The sequence below is a fragment of the Polypterus senegalus genome, chromosome 15 (genome assembly GCF_016835505.1).
Source record: "Polypterus senegalus isolate Bchr_013 chromosome 15, ASM1683550v1, whole genome shotgun sequence".
Classification (NCBI taxonomy): Eukaryota; Metazoa; Chordata; class Cladistia; order Polypteriformes; family Polypteridae; genus Polypterus; species Polypterus senegalus.
The window spans coordinates 28,751,838-28,765,255 of record NC_053168.1 but is presented as its reverse complement, the minus strand read 5'-3'; the positions used below and the strand labels follow the sequence as shown (position 1 = coordinate 28,765,255).

Sequence of the window (13,418 nt, the reverse complement as noted above, 5' to 3'; positions counted from 1 at the left end):
TAAGTGCATATTCAAGGAGCAATGTGGGTTACAGTTGCCTGCTCAGAGAGAACCAGTTATAGTTGAATATATTAAAATAAGTAGAGTACAGTGGAACCTCAGATCATGACCATAATTCGTTCTAAAACTCTGGTCGCAAACCGATTTGGTCTTGACCCGTAATTTCCCCCATAGGATTGTGTGTAAATGCAATTAATCTGTTCCGGACCGTACAAGCTGTATGTAAATATTTATTTTTTTTAAGATTTTTAAGCACAAAAATAGTTAATTATACCTTAGAATGCACAGTGTAATAGTATCCTAAACTAAATGTAAAAACATTGAATAACACTGAGAAAACCTTGAACAGAGAAAACTAACATTGCAAGAGTTCATGCTATAGCCTTACGAACCGCTCTCTGTAAACACTTTTTTTAACGAGTTTTAAGCACAGGGAAAAAAAATTAACATTTGTAAAATCCTTAATTTATACAAACACTAACCATAAACAACCAAGAAAACTAACCTTGCTTGAGCTGAGTTCTGGCATGAAGGAAGTGAGGAGGAACTGGGTGGAGAGGAGATTACAGTTTTGAGGTAAAGTCTGTGAAGATGTGGGTTCACTCCATGCTCCCATCTCGCTTCCGGGAGCCCTTAAACCCGTCACCGTCGGTAATGTTTCAGATGAGCACGACAGTGAGGCACAACAATGGAGCAATCGGATGGTAAAAAAGTGGCAAGTGCTTTTATTAAAATCAAACAAAACAACAATCAAAAACAAAGTCCAAGTTAAATAAAGTGCAGTGTTTTCAGAATCCTTCAATAAATAAATGATCCCATAAAAACAGAAGTGAAATGGAGGTTAAAATCCAATAGAAAAAAGTCTTCATTAAATACAAGATTAAAACCATGCTGGAAGCAGTCTCTTTAAAAACAAGCCCGGTGCTTTCTTTAACTGCCTTCTTGGCCCTACTTCCTTCTTTAACTGCCTTCTCGCGCTCGCTCTCTCTCTTTCTCTCTCGTGCTCTCTCTCTCTCTCGCTCGCTCGCTCACTGCACAGGAAATGCACAAGGAGAGACTGAACACATGCGGAAATCATCTGGATGGGAAACTGGCTTGTTCATCACCTGAGTGTGTGGTCGTGAACAGATTCAAAAGTTTGGCGAACTTTTTGGTCATAACCCAATTTGTACGTGGTCCGAGACGTTCGTGACCCGAGGTTCCACTATATATTTATTGGATGATAAGTAATAGTTTAGGACAGGGGTTCTCAAACTCGGTCCTGGGGGCCCACTGTGGGTGCAGGTTTTTGTTCCAACCAGCCTCTGTTTTTAATTGGACTCCTGTGCTAAAAAAAAAAGTATTAAAAAGTACTAAGCAGTTATATTTTTTCTTTTTAACAGTATTTTCATCTTGATTGTCATTCTGACTTTTCTAGGTGTTCTAATTGTTTAACTAATCCATTATTTACTACTTTGTTGGGCTGACACTAAAGTAGTTGCAGCCTTTTACGATTGAGTGTTGTTTGCTTGGATTTCTGCTCTGCTTGTTTTTAATTATCATTATTAAGATTCAATGAAGGGAGCAAACTGCACAGAGAAAGGGCAAAATGTAATAAAATGAGAGTTAAGCATTTAAATCCATAGCAAAAACAGAAATATTTCTAAGTTTTTTTTATAAATGTAAAATTCATGCTGCTAAACTTTTCTGAATGTAGAATAAAAGATTAATAATACCAGCTAATTAAATGAGATCAGTGCTATCAGGTGTTGTCACTGATTAGGAATCTGGTTGGAACAAAAACCTGCAGCCACAGTGGGCCCCCAGGATCGAGTTTGAGAACCCCTGGTTTAGGAAATTCAAAAATACTCAAAAAAAGGAAAAAAAAAATCTAGATATTCATGGTAAATAATTATAATAAATATTTATTGCAAAAAATTCATTTTACTGTAAATTGTAATGAAATTAAGAATGAAAGAAATAAACTTGTTTGCACCACATGACTGTCTCTGAAACAATGACTTAAAAAGCATTCTGCATTAATATTAAATCTTTTTTAGTGAAATTCAATGTGGCACATTTATGATGAGAGAGATGGGATACAGAGTGTTTTTTGTGTTTTTTTTTATCTGTTCTGTTAAACTTGTTTGCTTTTCAGGGTCTTTATGTATTTATACCATATTCTAAATGATCTGATTTGGTTTCCTGTCGTAGATTTCCAGTGGGTCCAAGGGGATGTATGTGAAGTACAGTTAATGGTCTACAACCCTATGCCATTTGAACTGCGTGTGGAGAACGTGGTAAGGATCAGTTAAAAGCAGAATTACATCTCTTGGTTTTAATTGTTGTGGTTTTTGATTTGCAATATTTATTTTCAGACAACTATAGCTTTTTCTCAGGTATTCTGTTAAAGAGTAAGGCCTCAGGATTTTAGCTGTTTTTTAGTGACTATTTGACAGTTTATGTCAAGGTATGCAATCTAAACACGGATTTACATGTGGAGTAATATGTGCAGTTGTAATCTTCTTATAAAATTTGGAACCCAACAACATCAGGGAAAATCCAGAAAAAAGTAGTCAGATTTCTTCCAGAAGCAAACGATGTGGATCATAATATTAACAAGCACCTAAGGAAATAAAAAAAAACTCTACAGTTAAGTCAAATGATAACTAAGATTAGAGAACATAGTAAACACTACAAAACACAATTACTTGGTAGAAAAACACTTTTTGTAAAGGGAATTGTGAACAGATTAAACCAATGGTCTTTCACTGTGGTAAATAGTAATGTAATACAAGCCATTAAATGTAAAATACTTTCTGAACAGAAAGTGATTTGTTGCATTGTGTCTACCAGATTGTACATATCAATACTTCATCCATCATATTAGGCAGATTAATATTGGTTTGAATCCTAAATATGTACAAAATGTATTTTTATATATTTAAAAGAAAGTTTTCTTCCACTTTTAAAATGGTGCATATATAGTACATGTTAAAGTTAATTTCTTTTCTAATCAACACATCCTCATTTCTTTTTAATTCACCCATTCCATCTACAGTTTTTTTGTGTTTAACATATTGTTTATAGCCAACTAATTTAAATGTCTCATTTTATTTTATTTTTTTATTTATTTGGGTGGCAGAACATTACTACATAAGGTTGTGATGTTCATCTTCTAATTTTATGGCCATGTCACATTATGCAACTTTTCCAGCGATCTTCAGATGTAGCTGTCATTAACATAATCTTAGTGAGTCAGGGACAGTTGTGTAAGGTGACAAGCCCAGCAACTTACTCCAGCTAATCCGTCAGTCACCTTGACAAAATCAAAAAGGTTTAATTATTATCTTTAGTTGTATGGATGGACTATGTACAGTATGCATGAGGTGACAACCAATGAATGCTCAGCTGGAAGTACAATGCGTATAATGTAGCAATGTGGAATGAGGATACTGAATGTTTGGGATCCCACAAACAGAAGAGAAGCTTGTTTGTCTAATGTCTTTTGTTTTATGTACCACAAAAGAATGTAAATAAGAAAAAAGGTCCAATACCCCGGCTGAACTCATTGTAGCTTATGACCGTAGAACATTGTCTCCATTAGGCTGCATATTATTGGCTGTCACCAAAAGGGACAAGCACCACTGTTCTGGAAGGTCAGCATGTTGTCACTAAATTCAACGTGCCCAGTGATTTTCAGTAATGTAAACCGACATTATCCCTCAATGAAATCAGCAGCTTCAGTTGACAAGTCTGACATATTCATTGACCAGAAGTCATGTAATGTGACATCGGCTTTAAGGGTCAGCTTAGCATGCAACTATATAATAATACTATGCAATTATTATATTTCTAATTTGGTCTATTAATACAATTATACTAATAATAATTACAAAGCTCTAGTGCTAAATAGGAAACCAAAGCTAACATTTGTTTTCCATTTGTGCAGTCTTGTAAATTTAATTGTAAACAGAAAGTCTGGTGACATTGTTTGTAAGGATGACATTTCATAAATGATTGTGTTATTCAATATACTAAAAACTGTGTCATTTTTTGTAAAAATTAAAGACCTAACTGGAGAATGATCAGCAACTGAGGCTAAGTTGAACCATACATTTCTGCAAAAGCTTCATTACTGGGGATTGATGAGCAAACAATGATCTGTGCTCTATGTGTTTGGAACTAACCAGGCACAGAGCATACCTTCTTGGTCCAAATATGCATATGTGTATGAGGCCTACTAATAAATGTTTTGACTTGAGCAGTTTTAGTCTTGCAGTTACAAAAGGCTTGAACTTTCTGTAGTGAGATACAATAAAAGTTCAAGACTTCTTTTTAATTCTTTTATTTTCTCAGATGTATCAGAATGTGTAGGAGTAACTGGAGCTTATTTTATGTGTTGGTGTCCTGCATATGTCACTAGATAACTGTACATATTTAACTATTAAGTAGTTCACAAGTTAGTTTCAAGACAATCAATAGATCACAATTTTGTTAGCACAATGAGTCAGAATCCATAAATTGAATCCTAACATAGACATTTTACATGTTAAATTTTTGAAGTGTGTTCAACATGGTGTTATACACTGGTGTGTTAAATTGATATGTAAACTCTGAGTTGCTTTAGGTTTCATTGAATAATTTTGTTAAGGGGAGGCACAGCTACCATTTTTAAAGCATTTCATGGCCACTGGCATGAATGTCAGTAGGGATTATTTTTTCAGGTATGATTTTTGTTTTCTTGGAAAACCGTGTACAGTAAAAGCAAAAGCTGAAAATGTTTGTGATTATAATGTTAGCGATGTTAGTGAATTGTCAGAAGTTTCTATATATGTAAAGGTAATTTTCAGTGAGAAGCTGAGTTAAGAAGAAGTTGAGGGATTAGCAGAAAGCTAATATTGTTCCATAATATAACATACCGTAGTGGTATTTATTTAACACTTTGTAAAGAAAACCAGATTTAAGTTTTAAATTTAATTTGCCTTTATCCTTTTTAAGCACACAGCTGTTTTAATCCACCACATAGTTAGTCAATTAAGGATTTGAATTTATAAGGATTACATATTTTCATCTGTTTTTGTTGTTTACTTTAGGGAAAGAAGCTTATTGTGGAATATTTTCAGATTTTTTTTTATTTTTCATTTGTCCACTGAGATAGGAGATGTTATTATTTGGTAAATATAGGCATTTAACTTGTTAGATTTGTATAAAACAAATATCTCAAATGTTTGCTCTAACATCAGTAGGAAAGCTTGTTTAAATGTATGTAATTACTTTTAAGTATTTTCTAGTATTTTTCTATTACAAAAATATGAACGTTCAATCTCAGATTTTTAATTATCATGGAAATAGTATAGAGCATTTATAGGTACTGTATATTTAAATGATATATTTTTAAAGGGAACTAAGTGATACGGTAGCACGGTAGGTAGCACTGCTACGTAATTGTCCCAGTCCCTTGGGTTTAAATCTTACACTCAAATGGTGCCCACGTGAAGTTTGTCTATTTTCCTTGTGTCTGTGCAGGCAAATTTAAATGATGGTTTGAAATTTGCCAAAGTGTGGTTATGTGTGCTAGTGGGTCCCTTGATAAACTGTATCCATGTGACACTGATTAAGTGGGTCTGAGACTATTATATTCAATTATAACATATTTGAATAAACAGTTTTAACTTTCCTAGCCAAAAAGGTTAAGTAATTTGTTTATATTTAGGTATTTCATGTAGGTTTGTAATACATTTGCCATTTTGAAAGTTTTCATGTTTTTCACTAATTTGAAAAATAGCTCATTTATAACCTTCACCAACAAATTCATGTACCCTTCACATACTCACAATATATATATATATATATATATATATATATATATATATATATATATATATATATATATATATATATATATATATATATATATAAAATATGTAAATATGTGTATATAAGTATGCAGTTGTGGTACCCAGACTTCATAAAACACAGTACTAGAAGAAGTCCAGAGAAGAGTGACTAGGCTTCCAGGAGTGCATTATGTGAATCATAAACATAGACTGATAGAGAGGGACCTTTTCAGTTTAACCAACCAGACAGAGAGCGGATATATGGTTGAGGTTTTTAAAATTATGAAAGGAATTAGTATGGTGGATACCAGAAATTACTTTAAACTGGGTTCGTTAACAAGACACAGGTTGACACTTTTTAAGGGTAAGTTTCACACAAATGTTAGAAAGGTTTTCTTCACACAGCGAAACATAGACACATGAAATAAACTATTGAAGAGTGAGTTAGAAAGTTAAACTTGGAGACCTTCAAAATTTGATTTATTTTTAAGGCATTATATGGATAGAATTGGCAAGCTTTGTTGGGCCAAATGGCCTGTTCTCATGCACACTTCTGTAATCATTCTGTTGTCTTTGTGAAAATTAAGTATTTACTTACATTTCATTAAAATATATATTTTTAATATGTTAATGACTTTATAAACTGCATTTTTCTACATTCATTTTTGATTAATTCATTGGTTTAATCAGAAAAATCTAGAAGCATTCATGACACTAAATGCTCATTAAAAATTAATCTCTTTGCAAAGCTTGGGAGAGGAAATGGTCATTAAAATGAAAGGCACAGAAGGGAAGCTCCTTATGGTCTTAAAATATGTAGCCTTTTTATTCTTTAAAGGTTAGCTTCTTCCCAGAGTTCTGTTACTTTGATCATAATGTTTAACAAATGAATTGCTTATTATTACCTTTAACTCATTTTGTGTTTAAATTTCAATGTAATATTTTAACCTGCATGGTCTTTAAGTATTTAGAGCAGTACTTATTCACAAAGTGACATGTTTAAAAGTATTTTATGATTATTCCTAGTAATACAACATTAAGCAATAGGTTAGTTTCTTAAATCATCAATTCACTGTTCTTATTGCTTTTGTGTGTCAGTTTTAGATATATGATAAACAGTAATAAAAAAAGATGTATATTTATTCTAGTACATTATTTATGCATGTTGTATTCATCATCATTATCTTTGCTAGTCTTTATTTGGTAGATGTATTTAAGTTAGGTGAATAATGTGGTCAGGTAAGATAACAAGTGTAGTGTACAATATGCATATATTGTATTTTCATGTTTGTGTATTTTGTTTAAATTGTTTTGATTGTATGCTTATTCATCTTAAATGTTGATTTTTCTCAGTGCAGTTACAAAACCACTCACTGTCAATATATTAAGTAATTGACCCAATGGAGAACATTATACCTCAACAAATATTTTAAAAAGCCACCATTTTAGGATGGATAGTTGTGGTTTTCTTCTCATGGTGGATGTCTTGTGCCCTGTTTAGCCTCATTTCTTGCCTTCACTCTGTGTTGCTGGCATAGGCTCCAGTCCATGATTATAAATTGGACTAAGTGGGTTTCAGAATGTTTGTTTACTGGTTGTCTCTTATATTTTGCTTTGTTCGCTGGCCAACCAATATGCAGCACAAAATGTGGTAGTTTTTTTTTTTTTCTTTTCTTGAAGGCCACATCTAACAGTCTAACACATTTTTTTTTCTTGCACAGATCTGTGAAAAATACAGAAAAAAAATAATTGCACTCTTATAATTAAGAGATTATTAATCAGAAAAATTGAGAAATAGCACATCAAAACAAAATCCTCTGAACTAACATTGAGTGGGACAGTATTAGATATGGAAAAAATTGTTAATTTCTAATGTTAAACTGTTTAGCTTTTAATGTGTTTTACATCTGTTTAACAAGTTTTGGACATCATTAGTAGACATAATGTACTGGGTTTTGAGTACTGTACCTGTGTCCTAAATCGGCAAAGTTTCAGTTAAAAATTGTTGACTGCTTATAATTTAAATTAAATCTAAGATCTAATTCACATGAAAGGATTACTTTCTATCCTTTCATACCATACACTCATCAGTTGGTGTGTTATCTTTTTGATTTCTATAGATTTGTTAAAATGTTTCAGAGTGGATTTGTTTGTTTCTTGAAGTCCTAATTATGAGTCAGTTTTAGTCAGCCTGAATTTTATAAGCAGATTCATTAGCAATTACAAAAAACATCTTAGGAAGAACTCCTTTGTTTTTTTTTTTCTGACTTAAAGGGGTACACAGCAGAGTACTTTAATGGTATATTTAAAGCATACCCTCTCTTCCCTTCATAAGAATACAGGTCGTTATAATTTTTACCAATATTTTAGGAAAATGTTTTATCTGTAATAAAATAAGCCAGTTGAAAACTTAAATGAGAAATTAGCAACCAAACAATCTAATGACCACTTTTAGCAGTCTTTATAGTATTTAATGCCAAAAGTCTTGATATTTAAACAACTTTCTAACAAAACAGGATGATGAAAATATATGTTCAAAACTACAGGTGAAGCATCTGTAAATTATATTTATTGTTCAAGCATAATTCATTATTGGAATTTTTTCTTTCTACTGCAGCATCTTGTAATTGTAGCCATGGGAACAGTTATTTAGAGAGAGTGTCAGAATGAGAAGTGTGAAATGCTATATTTAGTATTTAAGTCATAAAAATGAAATTAGACAAAGTAGCAAATTCAAAGCAATGTAATGGAAAAATATATTGTTTATGTTCACTCATCACCATGTAATGCCAAACATACACACGCACACACCCACACACACATATATGTATGTATGTGTATATATATATATATATATGTGTGTATATTATATATATGTGTATATATATATATATGTATATATATATATATATATATGTATATATATATATATATATATATATATATATATGTGTGTGTGTGTGTGTGTGTGTGTGTGTATATACATATATATATATATATTGTCAGGGATGCCAGGGGCGACGGCCCGGCCTGGACGCCTTGAGGGACAGGAAGTGGGCGTGCGCCCATCTGGGATCACGTGGGGGCCGCCACCCTAGTTGCTTTGGGGCCACGGGTAGAGGGCTTGGAAGCCCAACCCTGTAGTCACCGCCAGGGGGTGCCCCAATGCCTTGGGAACCCTGGACCTCTACACTTCCGCCAAACCAGGAAATGCTGGGGGGAAGAGAAGCAGGGACACCCGGAGAGCTTCTGGGAGAACAGCCGGCACTTCCGCCACACTGGGGTGTGTCAGTGGGAGATTGCCGGGGAGCACCTGGAGCTCATCCGGGTGCGGATAAAAGGGGCTGCCTCCCTTCATTTGAGGCGAGAGTTGGGAGCGGAGTGGACTGAGCCTACTGGAGGAGGCAAGGAGGCGGCCTGAAGAAGTAAGTAAGGCATTGTGGTCAGGACTTTGGGGGTTTGTGTGGCACTGAACTGTAAATACTATTGTAAATAAACGTGTTTGTGGGTGACATGAATGTGTCTGCCTGTCTGTGTCTGGGCCATTCTCCACAATATATACACATTTATCCATATCTATCTATCTATCTATCTATCTATCTATCTATCTATCTATCTATCTATCTATCTATCTATCTATCTATCTATCTATCTATCTATCACATTTACATAGAACACATTACTTTCATAATTCTTAAATACTTAAATGAGCTATTTGACAATCCTGCTCTTTGGTTAAACACATCATCATTGTTAAAAATAAGGTATTCTTAGAATGAAGTTTTTAACACAATAAACAAACATATTCCAACTAAGAAAAAAGATGCTATGAGGAAAATAAGACAAAAATAGAATAATGAGATTTTGTGAAAGAACATAAAATGGATATTTGAGATTTTGAAGGAGGAATGTCCACCTAAAGGGATTTAAAAATGAAGGCTGTAGAAGCATTACATACAAATTCTGTGTAACAGCAGAATTCTAGAGGAAGCGGTAGGGCAGACTTTGAGGACATTTGATTTGCTTCACAAATGCAGCTGGAGTACCACAAGGAGATAATTAAGAGTATTCCTATTTCCAATTTCACTTTTGTGCACAGTAGCCATTAATTACAGAGTAATGGGGATTGTGGAGGAGAGGTGAAAAAGAGAGTGCAGGCAGGGTGGAATAGGTGGAGAAGAGTGTCCGGAGTAATTTGTGACAGATGTGTATCACCAAGAGTAAAAGGGAAGATCTACAGGACAGTAGTGAGGCCAGCTATGTTATATGGATTGGAGACGGTGGCACTGACCAGAAACCAGGAGGCAGGGCTGGAGGTGGCAGAGTTAAAGATGCTAAGATTTGCACTGGTTGTGACGAGGATGGACAGGATTAGAAATAAGTACATTAGAGGGTCCACTCAAGTTGGATGGTTAGGAGACGATGTCAGAGAGGTGAGATTGCGTTGGTTTGGACATGTGCAGAGGAGAGATGCTGGGTATTTTGGGAAAAGGATGTTAAGGATAGAGCTGCTAGGGAAGAGGAAAAGAAGAAGGTCTAAGAGAAGGTTTATGGATGTGGTAAGAGAGGACAATGCAGGTGGTGGGTGTAACAGAGAAAGATTCAGAGGACAGAAAGATATGGAAGAAGATGATCTGCTGTGGCGACCCCTAACGGGAGCACCCGAAAGAAGAAGAAGAAGTAGAATCACAGCAGCCATTAACCAACTTCTTTTAGATATACTTAAATGCGTTTGGGCTCCGAGACTAAATAAAAAAAAACTTAAATTTATTCTGGGTATCCTAGATTTTCCACCATGGGACATGCCTTTTGCAGTGAGTGTAGGATGCAATAAGAGGACTTCTTCAGTATATTTTCTATCTCCCTTAGCTTGGTCACCTTGATCCAAAGGTGCAGCGACATTATCCAGAGATTCACATGTTGCATTGAAGTGTGAGCATAGCAGCTCAGCAAGCAAACCTATTTTTGTCTGCATCTTTCATCTTTCAGTTCCGTAAGTTTGTGACCATAATTGAAGACTGGGGCACAGACTTGCTAAACAAATGGCACTGTTTGTTTGCCATCTTAAAGTTTGAAATAAAAAAGAACTTTTGGATCAGTTTAGCAATCACTAAGGATTGAAAAGGATTGATTATGGAATGCAACAGTGCTTACTACCAAATTTCTACAGTCATTTTTTGTGGCTTCTGATTTTTTTTTTTAAGTACACACTGGCACATTTTAACTGTTTAGTTTGAATGATACTTTAGATTAAATGTTAAATTTATAATTTAACAAAATTTAACATGTAATCCTTCACCATTCTGACAATGAGAGAAGAATTTTATATTCTTCCTTAGGGGCTTTCAGAGCCATGCATAAGAAAACAATAAGTCCAAATCCCTTTTTTTTGGCCTGTGACGAATATCATGTATTAATGGACATTCCGGCCAGGATGGCGATTATTCCCTTACCTGGCCTTGAAACCTTTATAATAGGTGCAGAACGGGGGACTTCCTTCCTTGGCCGTGTGCTCCCCCAGTACACTGGATGGCTGCATGCCATTCATAAGGTTCCCATTTGGACACCTGCAGAGCTGCACTTAGGGTGTACAGTAGTCCCAATGGGCAGTCCAGTTGGAGTCCTTCGGTACTGCTTGGAGTAGCTGCTGGGGCAAGGCTACCCTGTCCAATGGAAGTTCTGTCTATCCTGGAAATATTTCCAGGAGAGGCAGTATTGTTGCACAGGATGTGCTCCTGGGTCTGACCAAAAAAGTAGCTGCTCTGCCTAATCTGGAAAGTCAGAGTTGGGACAGAAGGTGGACAAAGCTCTCCTAGAGTGGAAATGAAGGAAGTTGAAGAAGTAATCATGTAATGATAGCTTCATGCATTAACATCATTATTTTGGATTATGTTGACCTACCTAAGGCAAGGCTAATTGGACTAGAACTTGTGTCGTAAACAGTTGTGTCTGGGGTGTAGAGAATAAGATGTCCTCTACAGTCTTCAGGCTTTATAGCTGGTAAGATTTTAATTGTTTTGTGCCATTAATGAATAATAACATATGGCAATTGGAATGATTGTAAACATATATTCATTTGGAAGTGTTTTCCTTTTTTTCTTCTCTGCAACTGGGAGTAATTGTTATAACAACTCCATTTTCTGCTAATGGTTTCTAAAAACGTAACATTCAATCTTTTTGGGCCAAATATTGGACTTCATTTATTCATTGAAATGTTATAAACTGTAGTGTCTTCAGTGACCAAAAAGACACATTAAGGCTAATTATAATAATAATCAGAAGGTTTCTGAGACAAAAAGGTGTTTAAGCTTTGACTGAGCAGTACTTAGAAGACTCAAAACTAAAAATACTTTCCTAGTAGGATTCTGAATGTGAATATATTTAAGTTATTAAACTGTACATTTAGTTTTGTTAGCATTCCTCCGTTGCCCACAGTTTCCATCCATCCATCCATTTTCTAACCCGCTGAATCCAAATACAGGGTCACGGGGGTCTGCTGGAGCCAATCCCAGCCAACACAGGGCACAAGGCAGGAATCAATCCTGGGCAGGGTGCCAACCCACCGCAGTGCCCACAGTTTGTCAAAATTAATTAAAATTTAGTATTGTAAACTATGAAATAAAAATTTCTTTATGGCTTTATTTTGCATTATTTGAAATAAATTTTTAAAATTATGCAGATTCCTGTCTTGCAGGTCCATTGTTAAAATACAACATTTAAAAGTGTGTATTGTAAAAAACTGACTTCATTATATTTTTTAAAATCAATTTCCATTACCAAATTACGCCATTTGTAGTTATTTAAAATGTTTTATCCCGGTTAAAAACAGATCATCACATTTTTTCTAATGGTAAATTGAAAAAAAAAATTAAATCATTGCTTTAAAGGTCTTAACAATACAGTAGTGAATGAGTCAAATATTTTAGCACACTTTGTTAGCTACACTGCCATCTTCAATTTTAATTGCAAATGTTTTTGTAACATTACAGAAAATTTTGTGTGTTCAGCTCTCTCTATATTGCAAATGCTCGTATTGCTATGTTTATTTGTATAATGGAAAGATATTCCATTAGAAGATAAATCTATTTCATCCATACCAGCACCTATTCTAGTAGTAACTTTACTACTTTGTAGATGAAGTAATTAAAACCCCCTTATTTTATTACAGTCCTGACATCATTATTTATTTATTTATTTGTTTGTTTTCATTTTAGGACTGTTTTTAATTAACCTCAAGAATTGTTTTCTATTTCTGGCAATTGTTAAAAATTAAACAATAATTGCTTCACAGCAGAAGTGTCACAATCAATTTTATTGCGGGCCAAAATAACACTTTATATCCTCCACTTGGGGGATATCAACAAACAACTCCACATTTTCTTTACAAACAAGACACATCGATAAGTCTCCATTTATCACAATTGTATACCCTACCTCACCGCTTTCTTGAAACTGTCAGCTTTTCTTTTCTTGGACATTGCATGGGGTTAGGAAAGATAACCAGCAGCAATGGAACCGAAATCAGCATTGAGTGGAAAAAATGGCATCAGCTCCACGGCTAGCTCTGGCGTTTTTCTGGCCCTAGGCAAAACCGTACAT

At 34.6% G+C, this 13,418-nt stretch overlaps 1 protein-coding gene across 1 annotated transcript in view; it reads left to right on the top strand.

The window, feature by feature from the left end:
- trappc9 (trafficking protein particle complex subunit 9) overlaps positions 1–13,418 on the top strand; it is an 851,225-nt gene that overhangs the window by 91,001 nt on the left and 746,806 nt on the right. The window contains exon 12 of the mRNA XM_039737694.1: positions 2,194–2,279. Coding sequence (XP_039593628.1) covers positions 2,194–2,279 — 86 coding nt within the window. The remainder of the gene's footprint in view (positions 1–2,193; positions 2,280–13,418) is intronic.